Below are 23,361 nucleotides of genomic sequence, written 5' to 3' on the forward strand. Positions count from 1 at the left end.
TCTTGATCAAGAAGATCTGCCCCTTTTTCTTCTTTCTTCTTAATTTTTCTTTTACTATTTGTATCATCACCAAATATTCACTGCCAAAAGTTACGTTTGGTCTTATCAGGGTCTATAAATTTTAAGCTTCGTTCTTCTTGTTATTAGTTTGTTTTTAAGTTCAAATATTTGAATTAATTGATAACTTTGAGGATCGTTCTGGCAATTTCTTGATCAAATACTGCTTCTCATTAATTTCCCACATCATCATTCTATACACCATGTAATATATCACTTCGCAGACCTCCAGATTCTATTCTTTGACTATTTCCAATATTGTATCTCTTCCAAAACAGTAGAAAAGGCATTAATATAGAAATGTGAAAGGTCCCCGACACTGCCACACAACCAGCGGATTCCAAAGTGCAATAAACAATATTCACATAGTCAGCGGATTCCAAAACACGTATCAAATAAATATAAGTTCAATGCATTAAAATTAGAGTTCATTCATTGTTTTGTTACTGTTCATTGTTAAAATATTCAAATATTGATTTGTCTGTAAAGTTATTTTCTGTAGAAATTATAAGTCGTTTATTTTAAATAAAAGTACTTTTTAAAAAAGTTAAAAGTGTCTCAAAGAACATTTCTGGCGCTGCGAACAGGATCAAATTCGTACAGAAACACAAGTTTTCCTGGTCAACTTTAGTTGTTGAACGAGACGATCCATCGAACCAAGGCGAGAAAAACGTAGTATGCAGAAGACATCACCAGTGATCATCCTCTTGTAAGTACAACGTTCCTTTTCACCTTATTTATGAGCACTTTTAGCGATATTTCTGAAAGTAACTTACATTTATTATTGTCAAATCTCTCTATAAACCCTTTGGACAGTTCTACTTCAGCTAATAGTTCTCGATTTTCTAAAAATCAAATTTTAAAAGTTCGAAACACTGATAGCCTGAATATGTCTCTTCAAAACAATGATATCTCCAGCCTCTGTGCCACTCTACCTGAATTTAGTTCGAAAGATAATCTTTCAACATTTATAAAATCGGTAGATAACTTAATTACGTTCCTTCGGTTACAGAATCTCACTCAACCTCAAGAATTCATATTAAATGCCAATATTATTTCTCGTATAAAAGGTGAACCTAGAGATTTTTTAAACTACTCAAATTTAACACTTTGGACTGATGCACGTCCAGCATTACTATCTAAATACGGAGATCGACGCTCCGAAGATATTTTACTAACTCAATTATCTACAACAGTTCAGTACGATAATGAGACGTATGACCAATATCACCAAAGAATCTCTAATAATTTAAATGATTTGCTTCAACACATAGCTCTTAATGATAATATAGAAACTGTAAATTTCAAAACCCCATACTTTAAAAATATTGCTCTCAAAACGTTTTGCACTGGCATTAACGAGCCATATTGTGAATATTTATCACATTTTCAAATAAATTCTCTCGATGAAGCCCTGCAAAAATGTATCTCCTACGATAATCAACAATTATATATGAACTTTTTGAGGAGTCAACAAAATAGAAGACTACCTTCTATCCAAAAATCAAAACAAAATTCTATTCCTTCAAACCACAATAGATTTAATCAAACTTTCACGCGAAACCCTATTATTAACCCAAGTCCCCCACGAAATAACTCTTTTTCAAATATCCCTATTTCTCCTATAAATAGAATCCAAAATAACCACCCTCTTAGAAATAACCAAAGTTTTACTAGATCTCAGCCTAATAATACTTTTGGTAATAACCATACATTTAATAATCCACCTACCAGCAATTCTTTTGGAAATAAGCCAAACCCCCTTGCTCCACAACACCAAAGAAATTCTCTAATTCGAAATGTCCCACAACCAATGAGTGGTGTACAAACTATTTCTACTAGAAATCAACCAATGAGTACTTCCACGAGAAAAACTTTTAATTTTAATGTTGATTCCCATCAAAATGAAAACTTCAACCCTAACGATACTTTAGACTTTGACGATACAAATGACAATTTTGAAAACGAAAATTCTCATCCAGACGTCCAGGTCGAAAATTTTTACGAAGCCACTCACGAAGCACCAATTCAATAAATCTTAATAATATCCGTAACAACCCCCAACTACCATACTTCATTATGCCAAAATCAAAACTAAAAGTCTTAATTGATACAAGAGGCTCAGATACAATCATATCTCCTAAAGCTTCTACCTTTTTCAACTCAAATCACATTTATAATAAGCCCTTCACGTTGACTTCCATGAAAATAACACGGAAGTATAACTCCAATATTAAAACACCCTTGTCGAAGAACTTAACATTTTAGAACCCATCGACGCTAGAATTGCCGATTGGAGTAAAGACTTCGACATACTATTAGGAAATTACGACCTAGAACGCTTGCATGCTTTGATAGATTATCAAAGTAAATTACTTACATTAAAACGTCTTAATATTACTATTCCTTTTGACACCTTGCATAATAAAATTCCTGTAGACATCTTCAATGGCGACATTCTCCTACCCGAAACTATAATAAATAACATTAAAATTCCTGAATCTATTCATACTGTTGCCAACGGTTACATTAACGATATCTATTTACCAACTCCTTTGCCCTTAGAACCTATACATGTCGAGCATTTAGATAAATACGAAATATGTAACGGTCCAAGTAAATTCGATCCTTCATTAATTCGTACTCAGCATCTGAACCAAGAAGAAAAGGAAAAAATTTTGAAGCTTTGTAACAAATATAAGGATATTTTCTATGACGAAAATTCTGATTTAACTTTTACTTCGGTCATTAAGCACGAAATAAGAACAAAAGACGAAAACCCAATTTACGTCAAAGGCTTCCGACATCCGAAGCAATGCAAGAAGAAATTTCCAGACAGATTAATCAATTACTCGATAAAAAAATTATTAGACCATCAATGTCTCCTTACTCCGCCCCTGTTTGGGTTGTACCAAAAAAAAACCGATGCTTCCGGCAAGAAAAAATTCCGTATGGTTATTGACTACCGCAAACTAAACGAAAACACCGTTGAAGATAAGTATAACCTTCCCAATATAGAAGACATTTTAGATAATCTAGGAAAAGCTACATATTTTACTACCCTAGATCTAGCCCAAGGCTTCCATCAAATTGAAGTCCACCCAAATTCAATCGAAAAAACAGCTTTTTCCGTACCACATGGTCACTACGAGTTTTTACGAATGCCATTTGGTCTTAAAAACGGACCTTCCACTCTCGAAAAATTGATGGATAACATTCTCCGACCTTTTCTCTACAAATGTTGTTTCGTCTATATGGACGACGTCATAATTTTCTCTAAGTCCCTTCAAGAACACCTGATTCACATTGCTGCAATCTTTGAAACATTCCGAAAGGCAAATTTGAAAATTCAATTAGACAAATCTGAGTTTCTGACAAAAGAAGTCGCTTTCCTTGGTCACATTGTGACTCCTGAAGGCATTAAGCCCAATCCTAGTAAAATAGAGGCCATTAAAAACTTCCCTATTCCAAAGACTGTGAAAGAAGTGAGATCATTCTTAGGACTCATTGGATATTACAGAAGATTCATCCCAAATTTTGCAAGAATAACATCACCCTCTTCTCGATGCACTCGTAAAGGAGCTATCATAGACCCAACGAATGTCAATTACAAAGAATGTTTTGAGAAGTGCAAACAACTCTTATGCAATGCCCCAGTTCTGCAGTACCCAGATTTTTCAAAACCTTTTGTTTTGACAACCGACGCCTCCAATATTGCCATAGGCTCTGTATTATCACAAAACAACCATCCCATTTCGTATTACTCCCGAACTTTGAACTCCGCCGAGCAAAATTATTCAACTATCGAAAGAGAACTTCTAGCAATCTTAGATTCCTGTAAACATTTCCGCCCGTATTTGTATGGTCAAAAATTCACTGTCGAAAGCGACCACAATCCTCTAGTATGGATTTGCAAAATTAAAGACCCCACATCTCGGTTAGCCCGATGGAGACTGAAACTGGAGGATTACAATTTCGATGTAAAGTACCGCAAAGGCAAAGAAAACCAGGTAGCCGACTGTCTTTCCAGAGTACAGGTCAACGCACTTTCAAATTCTTCTATTTGTGCCGAACCCCCTGATCCCCACGATTTTGATCTAGACGAATTCCTTGAAGAATTCGACAAAAATCAATCTCTCAGCGAGAATACCAAACACACCGCAACCGAAAACCCGATTTCCGGAATTCCTATATCTGAAGATCCAATCAATTCAGCAACAAATCAAATTATTATTGTCCCTTAATCTAGAGAATATGACATTATTTATAAGAAACCTTTCAAAAAACATAGATATACCGTAAACCTCTCTGACAATTGGATAACAGAAATACCTGATGCTCTCAAAAAAATACTTAGACCAAATGAAAAATTCGCGATACATGTACCCCATGAATTTCGACCCTTTATCTGTGATTACTTTAAGGAAACTTTTGACTCGACCGTGAAGGCTATTTTTTGTAATAAGTTACTACAAGACGTAGAAGAAGAACAAAGACAAATAGACTGTGTAAAACAATATCATACCGAAAATCACAACGGCATACTCGAAACTTACAAACATTTGAAAAATCAATTTTATTGGCCAGCCATGCAAACTACTATTTCTAATTTAATAAATCAATGCGAGATTTGCTTAAAAAACAAATATGAACGACACCCTTATAAATTACCTCAGTTAGGCCCATTATTAGGACAAAAACCTTTCGACATAATTCACATTGACTTGTTCCATTGTAACAAAAATTATTATCTAACGATTGTAGATTCATTTAGCAAATATGCTCAATGCTATAAAATCTCTGATAAAACTTCTGTATCAATCCTTAGCAAGCTACGACATTATTTTTCTCACCACAATTACCCGAAAAAAATTGTTTGCGATAATGGCACTGAATTTAATTCTGCTGTAATTAAGGAATTCATGAAACTCCACAAAATTGAAATACATTTCACGACGGTCAATAACTCATCTTCTAATTCTCCTGTTGAACGATTCCATTCCACCCTTATAGAAAAACTTAGAACACTACGAGACCAAAATCCAGATGATCCCTTAGATGATACTTTCACTCATGCAATTCTAATTTATAATCAATCAATCCACAGTTCCACTAACTTCTCACCTTTTTCAATTCTTTATGGCCCCTATGCCGAAGAAATACATTTCGATTTTGATCTTCCGCTATACGAAACATACAACCAAAGACATAAAGACGAACTCCAACCATTCATAATAGACTTATATAATAAACAAAAAGAAAAACGACAGAAAATTCTAGACAAACAAAATGAAAATACTGAACCAATTCCTGTAATCGATCCAACTAGTTCTGTCTACGTAACTAAGAAAAAACATCGACCTAAACTAAGCTCTCCATATTCTAAATTACATCCAAAAAAACAACTCAAAACTAAAATTGTTGGTAAGACCGACAAACAAAACACCACAAGTACTCACTTAAAATTCGCAAAACGACTTCGTAACGTAAAGAAAAAGAATATCTCAGATAGACCTTCTTTACAGGACGACCCTATCCCTGGGACATCCGCTCAAGATACAAGAAATCCCCAATAACGGCTATTATGCAGAAGACATAGGCAAATCAAACGAGATAAATCATTATCATAGACATATTTTACAAATCAATTTAGAAAAATTAACTGATACTTTAGAAACGAACCCTAATGACCTTTTCGATTCACCTTTAGAAAATGGACCTTTAGCCCCTTTGAAATTTCAATATAATTACCTTTTAAACGAAGCAAAAGATAATCTTCATAAAATCACCCGTAAACATAAAAGAGGGTTGTTCAACTTCCTCGGAACAACTATTAAATATATATCTGGAAACCCTGATGATCATGACTTGGAATTATTGAAATCACGAATTACTGCTGTAGAGGTTAAAGAAAATGAAATCATTAACAACCTTAATAAAGAGATATCTTTTGGACACTCTATTGATACGAGATTTAATAATCTTCTAAATTTGATAAATAACAATAGTAAAATAATTGTGGCTGCAGTAAACAAGTTATCATCCGATTTCAATGGATACGTTGCACTTCATAATGAAATTCTAAACCTTCAAACTATAAACGAATTCCTTTTGAAACTGATTCGAACTATAACTTTATCCCAACAGGACCTTTCGAATATTGAGCTCTTTACTTTAGATGAACTGGAAACTTTAAAACGAGAATTATTAGAAACATATTCTCGGAATGCCCTTTTAATCAGTGACGAACATCCCTATCAATTAATTGAAGCTTCTAAATCATTAGTTTGCGTTACCACCAAGACCATGCTCATAATACTGAAAATACCCATTCTTTATCCTCATTCTTACCCTACATCTAGAATCTACCCAATTCCCAATAATGATCACATTATGATCTTGCCACCCGCGCATTACTACGCAAATAATAAATGGTACGAAATCTGCACCAGCTTAGCTGAACACATCATCTGTACGAAACCTATAAGATCGCAATGCAAAATCCCGAATATAGAGAATTGCACCAAGTCAATCACAACAGAGAACTTTTCACAAGAAACCAGCAAAGTAATTCTATTAGGAATAGTTCATCCAACCATAATTCAAAACCAAGAAATTAAGAGAAGTAGCATCTTAATGACAAACGAGCCAATTACTATAGAAGGAATACGATACAATAAGAAAATTGTGCAAGAAATTACAGTGCCGCAAGTAGTCCCAATCAAGCTGCATCCGAAGCACGAAATTATGCTAGAAAAACTCCAAATTCCAGAGACGCACGGACAAGTTCAACCCATTGAACCAATCCCACTCCTGCCGCAATTCTCCGCAGGACTCAGTATGGTTTCTTTAATTACAATTTTGATTATTTTAGCCATTTTAATAACAGTCTCTGTAAAGAAACGAAAAAGAATTTCCAGATTCTTATATGGTCCCAAACTACAACCCACTCAAATCCAGATTCTCCAAGATTTGTTCTCAGAGACTTCGAGGACGAAGTCAACACCAAAGGAGGGAGGAGAAATGTGAAAGGTCCCCGACACTGCCACACGACCAGCGGATTCCAAAGTGCAATAAACAATATTCACATAGTCAGCGGATTCCAAAACACGTATCAAATAAATATAAGTTCAATGCATTAAAATTAGAGTTCATTCATTGTTTTGTTACTGTTCATTGTTAAAATATTCAAATATTGATTTGTCTGTAAAGTTATTTTCTGTAGAAATTATAAGTCGTTTATTTTAAATAAAAGTACTTTTTAAAAAAGTTAAAAGTGTCTCAAAGAACATTTCTATATTGACTAACTAATCTATCAATGATACAATGTCGTCGAAAATATGTACTATTATACTAAGAATAGAATGACTTGGTCATCGTAATTGCCTGGGTAGCTTTTCGTATATCGTTCACTCAACTCACCTCAAGAAAAGTAACAAAAAACTTGGGGATCTTTAAGAAGTGGTTTTAAAGCAAGATTCCTGCACTAGGTTGAATCATAGGACAATCCTTACAGACTATATAGAATCGGGAATCCGTGTTAGCGGTCTTTCCATTGTTGTATCAATTATATCGTATTTCCGTTTGTTTTGTAATCAGGCCTACCAGATTCTCCATCTTCAAAGATATATTTATAGTAAACCGAAAACATTAACAAGCCTTAACATCTAGCAATTTACTTATAGAAGACCCAATGGAGCTTTCAACTGAATTCCAAGATTTCATTGGTACAAAGAAAATTAGAAGTTTTGACAGACAAAAATCGAATTTTTTTACTGTAGTTGGAACTAATAAGAACAATTTAACACCTAGGGAAATGGTGATGTATCAAGTTCATCGGAATAAAACAGCTAAAATATCAAATCTGAAGAACAGTTTCAAGAATAACACGAAGCAGTTGAAGGCATTGAAGATGTGTGAAATTGGAACATTTGAGTGTATAAAAGGAAGTTTAAATGATGTTACGAAAGAATTTATTAGTTCATAGCATTACAAAACGATGGACTATATAGGATTACTCTTTCTATGTACAAAACAAGTCTCTCCAACCTTTTAATTTAATTGTGATAAATTGATATAAGTGCTGTCATATTTTATGAATCTTATAAATATTGTTTATTTTTGACATATATTAGTGGGCAGATCGACTCAAACCAGTTCCAAGATGTTTTATATCGTGAATTCAGGAAACTGCTGAACCGGTTTGATATGAAAAATATAGAATACAGCAATATCAAATGAACCGCTACTATAGAATAGTTCTGCCACGTACCATCGGAGGCACTAGCATCAAAAATCTGCCATGTTATTTCCACTGAATAACAACATAGTTTGCATTTCTTCTAAGGGGATGTTCTGTGGTAAAATTTTTTTCTTAGTAGATTATTTGTGAATGAGCAACACATTATACGGACATCTTCTTTAGTTAATCCGGTCAATTTAGACATTTGAAGTTACATAAATTCCCATCGAGCTTTCCAGCTTTGACTGATCGGTGAAATTATTTAAAATACATGGAATTTGAATGTTCCCATCATTTCTGCGTATGAAAAAACTTTTATTCAAGGCCAGAAGTTAAAAAAATGAGTTTTTCGCAATTTTCAGCACAACGGTGAGTTTTATCATGAAAATAACTTGACAAAATTTTGGATTATTAAATTATTTACAAAGAACGTATCAGTCCTTTTTTGCTCATAAGCCACTGTTTTTGAGATATAATGATTCAAAAAGTTTTAAAAGTTGTCATATTAATTAGTTTCACCAATACATTTTCAGTAATAAACGTTTCTTACAACATTGAAATGAACCGAGATTTGTTGTGCGTATTTGTAGGAAATTTCTGTTGACTGGTTGGAACTGCCATAAGATCATCAAATAAATTATCATTTGACGAAGATGCAATCATTATAGCCTTTAAATACGACAGTAAATCTGTATATGATTTTTATAACTTTTTTGAATCGTTATATCTCAGAAACGGTGGCTCGTTGGACAAAAGTATTCATAAATTTTTTGTGAATAATTTTATGATCTACAATTTTTGTCTGAAGTATTTTTATGAGAAAACTTACTGTTTTGCTGATAATCGTGAAAAACTAATTTTTGTGACCTTCGACCTTAAATAAAACTTTTTTCTTACACGAAAATGATAGGGAACATTCAAATTTAATTTTCAATTGTATTTTAAAACAATTTTAATGATTTTCAGCTTGATGGGAATTTAAGTAGCTTCACTCTTATTTTTTTGGTTCAATTTGACCGGACTATAGTATATTTTTTCTGGATTAGTATAAATTGTTAAAATGTATAATTAATTCCTTTTGTGTTCTGGAATTTGCTACTCTCTTTTATATGCATGATATTATATTGAAAATAATAAGAAATCCAGGCAATATAATTTACGTGGATATGTTTAAATCAAACAACCGTAATCATATTACATATTCAACTAGTTTTGGCAGTGGCAAATTAAGAAAACAGATAACTTCACTTACGTTTTGTTGTTTTCAAAGTTATGGTTGGTTTTGGATAATTCCAATCAAATATATTTGCAGAAAGTTTCCACACATATGTCTGTGAGAATGTAGATAAAAAAGTTTATATTATGATTGTTATATATACATAAAAGTCTAAAATATTTTCATCATATTTAAAATAAGACTGTTTTAAACAAATATTGTTGACATCGGTGTTTATAATAAGATAAATAAATAATGAAAAATACAAGTTTACGTTTGTTATTTTCACAGTAGACTTTTGCTTATGAATTTGAAGTGATAGTAAACGGTCTCTTAGCGCCAATTGGAATGAAAGAAGGTAAAAATACTTACTACACTTAAAATATTTTGAAATCATAATGTTTACTCGATTTATAATATAATATACTTGGTGTTTTAACGAAAGCGCGACCCTCAAAATATCTCTTGGAAATGTCGAATCCCATACAAATTTCAAATCAAAACATGCAGCTTCCGCATCAACCCCTAAATTTTTGTTAGTGTTATCAAATGTTTTCTGGAATGTTCTATCTTTCCACAAGGTGTGCTAAAACTAGAAAAAGTAATCTGGATAAAACTAAAATTTAAATTGTCAGTTTGTCGTGAGATTAGGTGCATTATACCTCTTATCGAAAAAAATATCATTTCAATGAGGTTTAGTTCGCAATACTATGATAGTGAACTAACTTTCTTCATGATTTTCTGCAATATCATCAATTGTGCCATTTATTATATGAAGATATCAGCATTCATGTCCTCAAAGTAGTGACTGGAATAAGTAGATTCAAAAATCAAACATTTAACAAAAGCATTTGACCTGCCAATATGTACTATCAGCAATCCATGTCTTTTTCCTGATAGTAGATTTGAAAGAGTGGATGTATGTAATAATTTCCATTGAGTACTTGAGCTCCGGGTAATCCTTATCGTCTCGAACAGTGATAAAAACTGTTCAAAAAGCACTTTCCTTCAAAGTCTTTGTTAAGAATTATTTTCTGTTTGAAATAATAGTTTTACCACAGCTGTACGTACTGTTTTAAACTCGCTACTGTCATAAACACGTCCACAAGGTTCAGTTCAGTTCACTACAACACTATCAAGCTACAATTATTTACATTCATTACACTAATAACTAATAATAACTCGTCTAATCGCCAAGAATATGGAAATGGTAAATTATTGAAAATTCGTTAGTTAGTGATGTGATTATGAAATTATTATTTTGTTGTAGAAATACGGTGTGCAATGGTGAACACAATTTTAAAGAACTGTCGTTTTAGATTAACAATAGAAATTCCTTTACTACTAATTTATTTCACGTTCATGCTTAATGGTGAGTATTATTTAGCATTATTAGCATTGTATAATCACGAAAAACGGAACATAATAGACGCTAGGAAACAAACAGTAAGATGAACATGGATAACAAGGCATTATTGAATATGCAAACAAACAGAAAATTTAAAGGAGTTGAGAATATATAAAAAAATAGTTTTCGGGACTACCAACTATACTTTTACCTCGCTTGGTATATAAATTAGAGCCGGGTTATATACGAAAATAATCGAGGAAAGCTTTTGACTTGGTTGAAGAGACAATCAGAATGATATCATGCAAAAAAATCGGAGATTTTGACAAAGGAGCCTGTAGAAAAATTTATAAAAGAGGATGAAGACCGAATATTCCTATTTTCAAAAGTATGACTCAATTTACGTTATTTATTATTGAATACGAATTGAATACGAGTAGAAGATGAAGGTATATTTCTCAAAATTACAACTTCAGAAAGCAGAATATACGTTATTCACGAATTTGTGGTCACTGCTGGATATTGCTGGTGTTAAACTTGTTGACCTCCTCAAAAAGTAAAGAAATATTATACCAACTGCTATAAATCACGACAGATTTTTTTGTACTATATTATAATGGAAAATGTAGCATAGAGCATTCTGGAAATAAAATTGAAGATGGAAATCCAACAGTGTTGAGAGTTCATTAAAAAAAAAAGAATTTCAGAAAACATTCCTGGTTTTAACCCCTGCAATACATGTAGATATAACAGCTTCAAATGGAATTAACATTAGACAAAAAGATCAAGAGAATATTCATCCAGAAAATGGACTACTTCAAATAACTGTATCAGATTGAATAATGAAGTAATTGCCAGTTTTAACATTATTTTTTTAAACTAAAATAGTTATGTGAAATTTTTGACTAAACGAATCGCATATTTATGCCCATATTTTTTGTTTTCCATTAGCATATTTGGGTATTTTTAATTATGAATTTTTTTCGTTTTAAGTGGTACTTATGGATAGAATAAATGCTTAGGACTTGGTATTTACTACACTTTGTATGATAATCTGAAAAAATCCTGTAGACCTTAAAAAAAGATATATTCCATGAATATTCAGAGATTCTAATTTTCAGTTTCTGTTTTTGTGAATCTAACAATGTATAAAACATGTTATACTTTAATGGGATATCCAGAAGTGAATTGTTCAAGACTGGGTAGATATACCGATGAAGAAACGGAGAAACTGGAAGGAATAGTACAACCTTTGGCTTCATATGTGACAACAATTACAGAAATGGTTCCAAATTCAGTTCCATTCATACTTTCATTGATAATTGGTTCCTGGTCTGATAAGTATGGAAGAAAACCAGCTATGATGTTCGTATCCTTTTGTGAGTACCATTAAAATACAGTGAATTATAACGCAAATTGATAATTTAATAACAAAATTATTTAACAATAAAATTTTGCATCATAAATTATCTACGATTTACTGAAAGAATATTAACAAATAATGACAGTTTTTTCTTCTGCCAGTTTAGATAATTCGATATAATAATATGCATGTTTATAGCTTAAAATACGTTCAGTGCTAATAATCAAGTCTGTAAGTATCCACAAGTATGATACGGGGTGAATTAACCCCGTGCAGTAACTATCCAAAAAGCTTCGCGGGATCAATCGACCCCCCATTTCCGTTGCTCAATTTAAATGCTCACAGCTTGCTGAAAATTGATTAATTTTTGTAAAATCTGTTGTTGTATCTGAAGACGATAACTTAGGTGCCTAATGAATGTCTTTTTAATGAAGATCGTGATTTGTAATTTCAGGTATCTCATTATATTACGGAATCACTGCGATTATAATACTATTCGATGAAATTACTCCTTATATGATGATGCTTGCCACCATCCCGACCATAGTTTGCGGTAGTAGTTTAACAATCGTGTCCCTAATTCTAGCTTATCTTAATGATATCGCTACCCCAGAAACAAGAGGAATGAGGTAAATTTAAAATTAATATCGAATATTGATTGTTATAAAACTAATACCTGAGTTTCGAAACATATTATGACAAAAGGATTAACTGACTTTCAATTGGATGGAATCTGTTATAAAAAACTTCCAAACTAAGAGCTATTTGGATCTATGATTTACTGTTTTTGACAATTTCACCAATTTTCTCTTTTATAATGATTTATACTTGAATGTTCTTATCAAAGTTTGATCTTTCTAAATCGCAGTGTGTCTCACCATATCTAATTGCATTCTTGTAATTTAGTTTTCGTCCAATTACAAAGTGTGTTCATAAAGTAACGTGATGAGGTTAACCAGATCCCTCCATGAAAGAAATGAAGATTTATTTTCTTAGGAAAACAAAAATATCTATTTTTATAATTTTCTTTACATCTATGAATATTCCCAGCAAAGACACTAGTCTTTAATTTTCATAAAAACTCAAACTTAATATTTCTTAGTTCCCTTAGAGAAATTTTTTTCAAAATGTAACCAAACAATCTGGACAAAAAACTCAATTTTATCATTTTTGGCAAGGCTTGACGCAACATAGATGAAGCTAACTGTGCACAGCCTTATTTTTTTTGTTCACCTACATCACAAAGTTTGCAGCGTTTGTTAGGTCTATAGTGAATTGATTCTACGATGATTTTTTCAACTTCTTGGGTCTTATAATCACAATGCTTGGAATCGCTCTACTGTTCTCGTTTATTTATTTTTGTTCATGGCTGCTTCACGCCTGTTGTCTGTTTCTATTATCTCTACCATCCATTCTTTCTTTTCACTTCTTCTTCACTTGATAAGGATCGTTCGTCCATTTTGTCTATATGTCCCATCTATCGGAGTCTTCTTGCTCTAACCATATATCTCATCTCAGCTTGACATGCTTGACAGTGCTTTGATCTTTGCGTTCGTTGTTCTCCTCCACTCGTGCTTCTCCTACACTTTTATTGACATCCTTTTAAGTACCTTTCTTCCTGATATGTTTATTTTGTTCTCTTCATTTTGGTTATTGGTCCAACACTCGCCGCCATACAGCATCGTTGTTTGTATAAATTCTTGTAAATGCATAACTCGACGTCTCTAGAAATTTCTTTTGATCTCAAAGACTTCTTATGGCTCCGGACGTTTTGCTCCCTGTCGCTAGTCTTTTATCGATTTCCCTGGTTTTATTTCGTTAGTATGTAAGTTGTGTTTTTCTTTTTTCCGTTATGAGTAAAGCGTCTTTGTCTTTATAATAAAGATTTATTGCTATTGCTTTGCTATTGATGGCCTTTCTTTTATTTTTTTTCTTCACTTGCTTCTTATAAGGCGTTTTGGAATCTATCTATAAAACTTCTTTACTTTTTCTTTACTACTTTCCTCTTGTGATCTTTCATTCTAATCTTGTTGTTATCTGAAATCCTCCTTGTTGAACATCAACTTCTTCCCGAGTTATAGGTTTCCGTTATTCTTGGTCTGCTAGTGTTGAAGTTATACTTTTTTTAAAACCTTGATGGTAGTTCTTTTCTTCAGATGATCCTGAAGGTCATGGTTGTGATGAAATATCTTTAGAATTATCAATTAGTCTTCTACCATCAATTTCCAAGGACCCTGTTCATTCTAAACTGTATTTTTTGCTGAAATACTTGAATCAGAATAGCAGAAAACTTTCTTGGGTATTATGACCATTTATTGAAAGCCATGCTTCCTTTTTAAGTCATGAGGCTAAAGGTTTCCGGTGGTAGACCACTCTGGCTTCATCATTTGCCTTTTGAATAAAATGGCTGGGAGAATTCTAGACCATTAGCGTTGTCATAGAAAATCACTGTTACATTTTCTTCGTGCTCTGAAGCTGTTTGATGCACTCGCACGTTAACTGTTCAATGTTAAGGTACATTCCTTATCATCTAAGTTATTTATCCTTTCTAGTTTATACATTAAATCAAGCTCCATTCCTAAGTTTGTGGAAATTAAGTTTGTGGAAATTATCTTTCTATCTTTTGACGACAATTTTAGAACGCCGAGAATATTTATTCAGCTAAACTTTCAGGACCAAACACTTTTATCTTCCAGGAGGCTGTTTTTCCTTTAAGTTCTTTCTAAGACGGAATTTTTTTACTCTCATTTCAGGATAACCAATGAAGCTTGTTGAATATTGTTTCTAGTCCACTATGATCGCAAATCCTTGTTGTTATAAGGCGACAACTTCAGAAAAGATTAATTTAAAAATGTTCAGATGAATCATTGAATAGTCATGGGCATATTAACAACCAGTTTGATAATATTTCCACTAATTTTGTAAATTATTTTTGAGTGATAATATGAAAAAATACACTGAAATTATCACAAAGAAACACACTTTAGGTAGCTGTAGCTGTCTCGAAAATAGTTCACTACAAAATATGGTGTCGTGTGAAAAGTTAGCTTTTTTGATAATACACACATAGGAAATGAGCTTAAATCATCTCCAACGACTCCCAGTCTCAAATTAAATTCAGAACAAGATACAATCTGTAGGGCAAACAAGTAGAAATTACGTTGTGTGGGCATATAACCATCATGAACTTATTCCTGTTAACAAGTTTACAAAAACAATCTGACGTTGATTTTTTTTCTAAATATTTCATGCCATTCAAGTCGATTAAAACTTTGGCCTCCAGGGGTTCTTCCCGTTCCCTAGCCTCAAATTTTCACTTGCAGGTAAGAGATTTTCATCAGGCTAGAAAGTTATTGCATACGTGACCACCTATCTCGAGTAAAAAGACTATTATTTAGAAGAAATAAAAAGGCTATAACACTACTGGAAAACGGTAAAAGAAAACTTTGTTTAAGAATAAAAATTCGTTCGGAAAACTTTAAGACAACTCTCGTAGAAACGCAAAGTTGTAATACGATGGGTTACTTTATGAACACACTGTATAATAGAAATATATTTGATCAATATTAGTAGATTCATGAATTTTTGCCAATTGATAACAAATCATAAGATATTGTACGTAACACGATCCAAAAGGATTTCAAACTGTGACGAAAAATATCATTTCCAGAACGTTCCACGTGAATCAGTTTATAATATTTTTTTCAGAAACGCAGCGTATGAAGTGATAACAGTATTTTGCATCTGTTGCGCAAACCTGTTGAGCCCACCTCTATTGTATGCCACCAACTACTCCGTTATTTATGGTCTTTCGGCTGTTATGGTACTCTTAGCCATTGCTTACACCCATCAATTCCTACCAGAATCGGTAGATATAAAATGCGAAGAAAAATCTAGTCTATCAAAAATTTTCACCTGTCAACATTTGTCGAATATGTTTCTAGTGATAGGTAAAAAGAGATGCAGCAATCAAAGAGCGATCATTGTGATACTATTGATTGTAATGCTCGTTGATAATTTAGTGAAAGTTGCAGATTCCAATATAAAAACTTTATATCTGAGAAGGGAGTTGATATGGACTTTGACTGATCGAAATTCCTTTATTAGTTGGTCAAGCGTCATTAGTATTATATGTACACCCAGTATCACTTTTCTATTACAGAAACAGCTGAAAATCAAAGAAATATATCTTATTCTAGTTGGTATTATTTCTAGCATCGGAGTAGATATTCTGTACGCGACAGCCCAGAATAATTGGTTCATTTATGGTTGTAAGTATTTTTTTAAAATAATTCACTCGTATTTCAGTCTATTTCATACTGGTAATCGAAAATACCTCACTATATTATATCGTGTCTGTTTAAAATTATTTTCATAGAATCAACAACAAAGTGTACTAACTCTAATATATTTCCGAGCTCTTGAATACCTATGTATTCGTCTGGGAATTAATTTACTGAGATTTGAGATTCTATTGTTTCTTTTTAGTGACATTGAATTCATCTACATCATAAATCGATATTCAAAATGACGCTCAACACTAATATGAAGGTTGGTGATTAATCAATAAATCGATGAATGTAATTTCTTTAAAAAAAATGAGATTTCAAATTATTTCCAAACGAGAATCAGTAAGTATTCGAAAGCTTGGAAATATATTGGAAATAGTACACTTTGGTGTTTAATTTTGTCACAATCGTACTACAAAAACTTCCATCCTTATCACATATATTAATGTTTCTGAATCTTCTTGATTTTAGGTCCCTTCCGTAATTTTTGAAAGATAGGAACTTCAATTTTTCAAGAATTATTTGAAAAAAAACTAATTTTGAAACAGAAGGGACCTAAAGTCAAGAAAATTCAGAAATATAAACATATCAAAAAGGCTAGGAAATAAGAGATTTATTTGCATATATAGACAGGGTGAATCATGAGCAGCTTTAAATACTTCTACAATATATTGTGGAGCCCCTTTTTATAAAAAATAATGGAAACTAGTTAACTCAATTTATGTAGACAAACAAAGGTGCGATCAACCGTAACAAAAGATCCGGTTATAATTCTGCCCGGAAAGTGTTCAGTATTCAAACTTCTGGCTTCTAAATAGTTACCAGAAGCCAAACCATACATCAAATGCATATCGGCATATTCATTAAAAGTAAATTCTACGACACTAAAACTTTTAATACGATTTGGTAATTATTAATGACAGATTTTGGAAAGATTGACAGCAAACTGAGAAAACCAAATTAAATCGATTGCAATTTTTAATTGAATATCACGTAGTAGCTTATTTGACAGTAGCCTACAAAATAAAAAATAATTATTAATCTCTTTCAAGTTTTTCAGCACAAAAGTTCATTCATTTATTCAACAGATCTTCAAGGAATGTTTGATTTTGTTTAAATACCTGTATTTTGAATATATAATTACAATTTATGATAATTTTCATCAGAATGTCTCTTTATGGCGTACGGTATAAAAATCAACATAATCAACTATAAATTCTATTGTCTTTAACCTTTTCGTAAAGAAATCTATTGAAAAATTGATTTTTACTTTTTTTATTGTCGCTGTAAAAGTTTCGGATTGTCACCCCTGGCCTTCAGATTGTAATCATGTATTTCGTAAATATATTTCATCAAAAATATTTCGTCAAACATACTACAAGAATACACATAATCATCCTTCAAATAATCATGATGATAGAATGTATAATTTAGAAAATATACTCAATTATAAATTCTGATTGAAATGATTTGGGGGCCTATAACTCAGAAACGAAGGGTCGTATGAGAATTTTTTCATGTCACAGCTCAGACTCCCGAATTTTTCGCATCGGGTCCTGGAATACTCTATATATGAGCTTTTTCGTAGTGGGATGGTGGCAAAATTAACCACCAAAAAGTACGCACTAATATATTTTCGAGCTCTCGAATACTTCTTTATGCATCGTCTGGAAATTAATTGGTCAAGAATTGAAATTTGGTTCCTTATAAATTATCAAAAACAGAACAACCATAATTAGGTAGGTGGAAGTAAAATGCAGAAAACTAATACAGACAAGACTGCCGATTTAGATCGAGTCTAAATGCAAAGTAACATATTTGGAAGTGACCTTTTACATGGAGAGGTCTATTTGGCCCCACATATGGAAGACAGCTGAAAAGGCAACCGAGACGAAGAAAAATCTTTGAGCCCCCTAATGACAAATATTAACAGACCACGGTCAGAAACACGAAGACTGCTGATGGCGACCACTCCCTCAGTCCTTTTGTATGTGGCGGAGGTCTGGTCAAACGCCCTGAGAATGAAGAAATACAGCAAAGCAATGACAATGGTACAGAGACAAGGTGCATCGTGAATCGCCATCTCCTACAGAACTATCTCTGCATAAGTTGTCCTACTTCTACATTACCTAGTTTCTGGAGGGAAAGGCTACTTCTGCGGTATCTCCATAAAATAAAGAAAGTGCAAACATGTGAGTGCACGTATTTTGAACACTATTCAGTTGATCCCAAACACACTTTTTTCGCGTGTAACCACTGGAGGAGCTTGAGACATGGAATAGAGAAGACTGTCAGCAGTATAAACGCTGATAATATCACCCAGGTAGTGCTGCACAAGGTAAAATGGTAACAACTTGAAAGAGTTCTTAGGCAAAATAATAAAGATGGCTGACTGGAGGCGATATCATAGAAACTCAACGAATGGAACATCATACACGGATGGATCCAACAACCAGAATAATTTCTGGTTGGACGGTGATGACAGAAGATGGCGGTTTGGTGGGTAGGTTACTACATATTTATCAGCTCTACTAGTGGATGGTGGAATTCGTTACTTGGATTCTGCATCTTCCTAAACAAAACATGCAGAAAAAACTTTCCCGAAACAACAATATGTAAAAAAAGTACAGATTATTCACTTTGACCATTGGGGTACGGTGATAGTTCATAATCCTTCAATTTTACTTTTTGCTGCAAGTTTGGATATGCTTCAGTTCAAATCTTCTCTTTTCAAATTATATGCAATATCTATATACTTCTTTCTTCTGTTTTGGTTGTTCTTTTCTTTTGTTTTGCTATGAAAAAAATTTAGATGGATTTCCAATATGCATATTTGATTATTTACATCTTTATCATAGAATATTGGTTGATGTTGAATTTATATCATATATTCTTCCAGCTGTACCTGTTGGTATCCTTGGAGGTCTGGTTAACCCAATGCTCAGAACAAAACTAGTACACATTATAGGACCTGGTGAAATGGGGAAAATATTTTCATTATATTATGTAATCATCAATATCCTTTCTCTGGCATTCAGTATGTTTTATAGTTTTGTGTACAACCAAACAATAGACACAAACCCCGGAATATTCAATTGGATTTCGATAGGTATTCGTCTAATTTGCGGAATGATGTTAATGTAAGTATACAAAGTATCAAAAAAGTACAATTTTACAATTTTTATCATATTTGCAAAAAGTGGGGAAAAACCGATTTAGAAATTTGAAACTTCTTCATGCTTCGATTCCAACTTGGAGTTATTATAAAGAGAAGGTGTGAGGAGACATGATATGGCTGTTGATTCATCACTTTCCAGACATCAATCTGTCTACACTATAGACCCCTGTACCCCTCATAACTCTGATAACGATGAACAGAATCTACCAAAGGCTTCAATTCTGCTGTTATCTTTGAAGTTGGAAAGTCTTAAATCCCTCCAAACCAAACTGAAATTATCAGAAAATTTGTTGTTGAATGTCCTCCAGGCATCAAAGCTTTCTACTTTGGAATATCCCAATAGAATGATAATTCACAGCAATTACCAAATTACCAAATTACCAAATACCTATATCCAACTAGTATGAACTTCCTGTCGAATTTGAAGCTAAGATAATGTCACAATGAAAATCTTGAATTTTTTTATTTCATACTATGATCCAGTATCAATGTGCTAGCCAACTAAACCCTCGTCAAACACCTCAACCAAATGAGACAATTTTCAGCTCCAGTTGTTATCCAGTAATATCCATATTGATCCAAGTTTGTCTCTTCTAGATTCTAGAAACGATATTGCCTCATATCGATTTTTTTCAATTCAACATTGCTTTTCCAATATCTTCTCTACATTTCAGGATAGGTGCTTTGTCAACTGAAAAGTTTCCACCATATTACTATTACTACACTTTACTCTAACCAAGCTGTTGGTTGCGATATGTTCATGGCAATTTCATGTTCAAACTTCTTAAGATAATTCTTCCACTTTATATTAATAATAAAGAACTTGCTCTAAAGTTGATCTAAGGCTGAAATAACAAGAAAGACCCACAACTCCAGCGCCGCTATTTTGGTCGAATCGGGTAGTCAATTAAGAATATTGCACGAGTTTAATAGAAAAAAATTACAGAATCTTAGAGTTTTACGGTATTCATACAATCCTCAACTTTCATCAGAATCCTTCCAAACTCAATCAGATCTGTCAAGGATATAAAGAACATATATAAAAACTCTTGCTTGTATTGCCATCGTTTCTACACCATATCTTCGTTAGGGAATCATCTAGAAATTTCTATGTCTTCTAATATTAACTTGGCATCAATTTCAAAAACCAAAACTCGCTTCTTCAAATTATTCGAGAGTCCAAATACAAGCAAGAGGTTACCGGAGCCGAAATCAATAATAATTAATTCCTCATTAAAACTCCTGAACAAATGATTTTCCATAATTGCCACCGATTCTTCTACGTTCGTAAAAGAAATAGAATATTGGCCTTCTCCATATACAAGGTCCAAACATTTATAGTTTAAGAGCCAGTGGGCGGCAGATCAAACAAATATCGTATCTACTACACCCAGGGTAAACTCATGATGGAAAAAGATTTGACTGTCTGCCAGGTCGTAGGAACTGACTGCCTTTAGAAATATAAACTTCTGATACTTCAATGAATGATATATATATAAACTCCAACTTTCGTAAAATATATTTTTTTTGGATTATTTTAAAATGTCTGCCACCACTCTATAAACACGATAATTGCTGCCGTTTCCATTTAAGATAGCTATGGAAGTAAATTTTAACATATCCAAACAGTAACTTCCATAAAATATGTTCATAAAATTTTCACACCTGTCGTACCTGAGTGTAGCTGAGGCCACCGCGACCGGGCCTAGCTAGGTATAACAGACCCCCTCCCCCAGAAAATTTTAGGCTTTCCAGAAATGTTTTTGGTCTTCCTCCCACTAACTCTTCGTCTATCAGCATACCAGTTCTTTGGATTATCTAGAGAAAGTGTTGATGTCCATAGTCGTTTCAATAAAAAGTCTCATTAGATACTGATTTCTGAGTCGATTACAGAGAATAAACCATGAAGCGACTTTCCAGAATGATGAAAGTTTCTAAAGTAGATGTTTCTTTCAATATTTCAGAGTAGTTATGGTTTTTGATTGGAATCAACCGCTTGAAACTAAGCAACCTGATGCTACGACTGTGAAGGTTGGTTCAGATCAAAGTGAAGCTTATGAATTATATTAACACACGTTATTTATTATGAATAAACATGTATATAAATTTGATTATTTATTGAAAATAGTGATTTCAATTCTCACCTCATTAACCGAAAAGGAAGAAAAATCTTTGGCATCATCAGAAAGCTGAAAAAAGTACCCATGGTATTTGATATTCCTGCCGAGCCCTTCAAATACGGCGGGTAGGATGTATGGAACACCCTCTATAAAGTAATCCTCTCAACTTGAAACACTGAAGAGATTCCACATGAGTGGAACATTGCAAGAATATGCCCTATCTACAAGAAAGGCGATAAGTAGATCTTCATAATCTCTTCTTTAAATTTCGCCAGGCAATACGACAGTATCTTAAGAGATCTGCTGGTGTTTGGCGCCCCAAAGAAGCTGGTGCCTATGGTTAGAACGATAACGAAGAATTCTTCTGTCAGAGTGAAGGTATCGAGGACTCTAGGCATAGTTTTTACTATGAACACAGTCTTACGTCAGACCCACAATCGACGATATTGTTCGATTTCTCACTGGTAGGTGCCGTAAGGAGTATCCAAACGAATCCCGAAGGAACTATTTGCAGCTGGAGCAAGAGGACTCAAATCAATGAACTATCTAAATGAGAACCTCGTAGAGAACCCCGACCTTCCAAACCACGTTCTAAATCAGAGAACATCGCATTCTTCATCAATTGATGTCTAGATATCAGAAAATAATAACTTGATGAGAGACATGGACTATGCCATTGAACTTTAAGCGGATTTTGAACTGCTGGGAACGTAAAATTTCAGTCCTGTTTTCGAGAACAGGGCGTGGAGGAGCTGAAGGAATGCAGAGCTGAGACAGATGTATGGCGAGCCTGATTTAGTGGAAGACGGCGACTGAAAGGAACATCAAAACTTCACTGGTTGGAGGACGTTGAATCGGACTTGATCCAGCTGGAGGTTCGACGCTGTAGGCACCATGCTCAGAACAGAAAGGATTGGCAGTCGATTGTTAAGAAGGCCCTGCTTCTTAAAGGAATGTAGCGTCGGTTAAATAAAAAAGAAATAGAAAGTGATTTCATTTTTGACCTCATTAACTAGAGGATGAAACAATTCTAATTGTAGATATGCATGAATGAATAATGATTTATATATATTTCTACAGTGGTATCTAGAAACTGATTGTTTATAAGAATTAGTGATTGTCCTTTTTTTACCTCCATGCACGTTCTGTCTGTAAATTCCTTTGAAAACTGAATAACGATTCTCTCATAACAGTTATATTCTTTTATAAGTTACATTTACTAAAAAAACATGTTTAAACTTAATCTTAAATCTACCGTTTCAATCTCATATGGAACATAAGCTTGTCAAACATATCAATGTTTTCTATAAGTATCTTCATGGTCTTCAAAGACATAAAATACGCAAAATAAGATAACGACAATTATCAGAACTCCTAAAACAATGAGGAACACTAACTTGAACAACTTGTTGGTACTATAGAGTGGCATTTTACTCAATTTAACTCTATATAACTTCAAAAAACTGCTCTTATAGAAAAAGAATTTGTCTTTGGCACATTTTCTGTGACATTATTGCTTGACAGTAATTACACTTATGTCAAGTACTG

The 23,361-nt window shown here is 33.2% G+C and overlaps 1 protein-coding gene across 2 annotated transcripts; it reads left to right on the forward strand.

Annotated features, from left to right (window-relative positions):
• The first annotated feature begins 523 nt into the window (after positions 1–523).
• LOC130892422 (proton-coupled folate transporter-like) lies at positions 524–21,818 on the forward strand. 2 transcript variants are annotated; one of them, XM_057797844.1, is made up of 7 exons: positions 524–766; positions 10,786–10,887; positions 11,985–12,242; positions 12,681–12,855; positions 15,935–16,497; positions 19,415–19,655; positions 21,658–21,818. In XM_057797844.1, the coding sequence occupies exons 2-7, from the start codon at positions 10,800–10,802 to the stop codon at positions 21,761–21,763; spliced, it is 1,431 nt and encodes a 476-aa protein (XP_057653827.1). In that variant the 5' UTR covers positions 524–766; positions 10,786–10,799; the 3' UTR covers positions 21,764–21,818. The 2 variants fall into 2 exon arrangements, with proteins under 2 accessions (XP_057653827.1, XP_057653826.1); XM_057797843.1 differs by lacking the exon at positions 524–766 and adding an exon at positions 9,819–9,873.
• The last annotated feature ends 1,543 nt before the right edge of the window (positions 21,819–23,361 follow it).

The sequence above is a fragment of the Diorhabda carinulata genome, chromosome 4 (genome assembly GCF_026250575.1).
Source record: "Diorhabda carinulata isolate Delta chromosome 4, icDioCari1.1, whole genome shotgun sequence".
In the NCBI taxonomy this organism is placed as follows: domain Eukaryota; kingdom Metazoa; phylum Arthropoda; class Insecta; order Coleoptera; family Chrysomelidae; genus Diorhabda; species Diorhabda carinulata.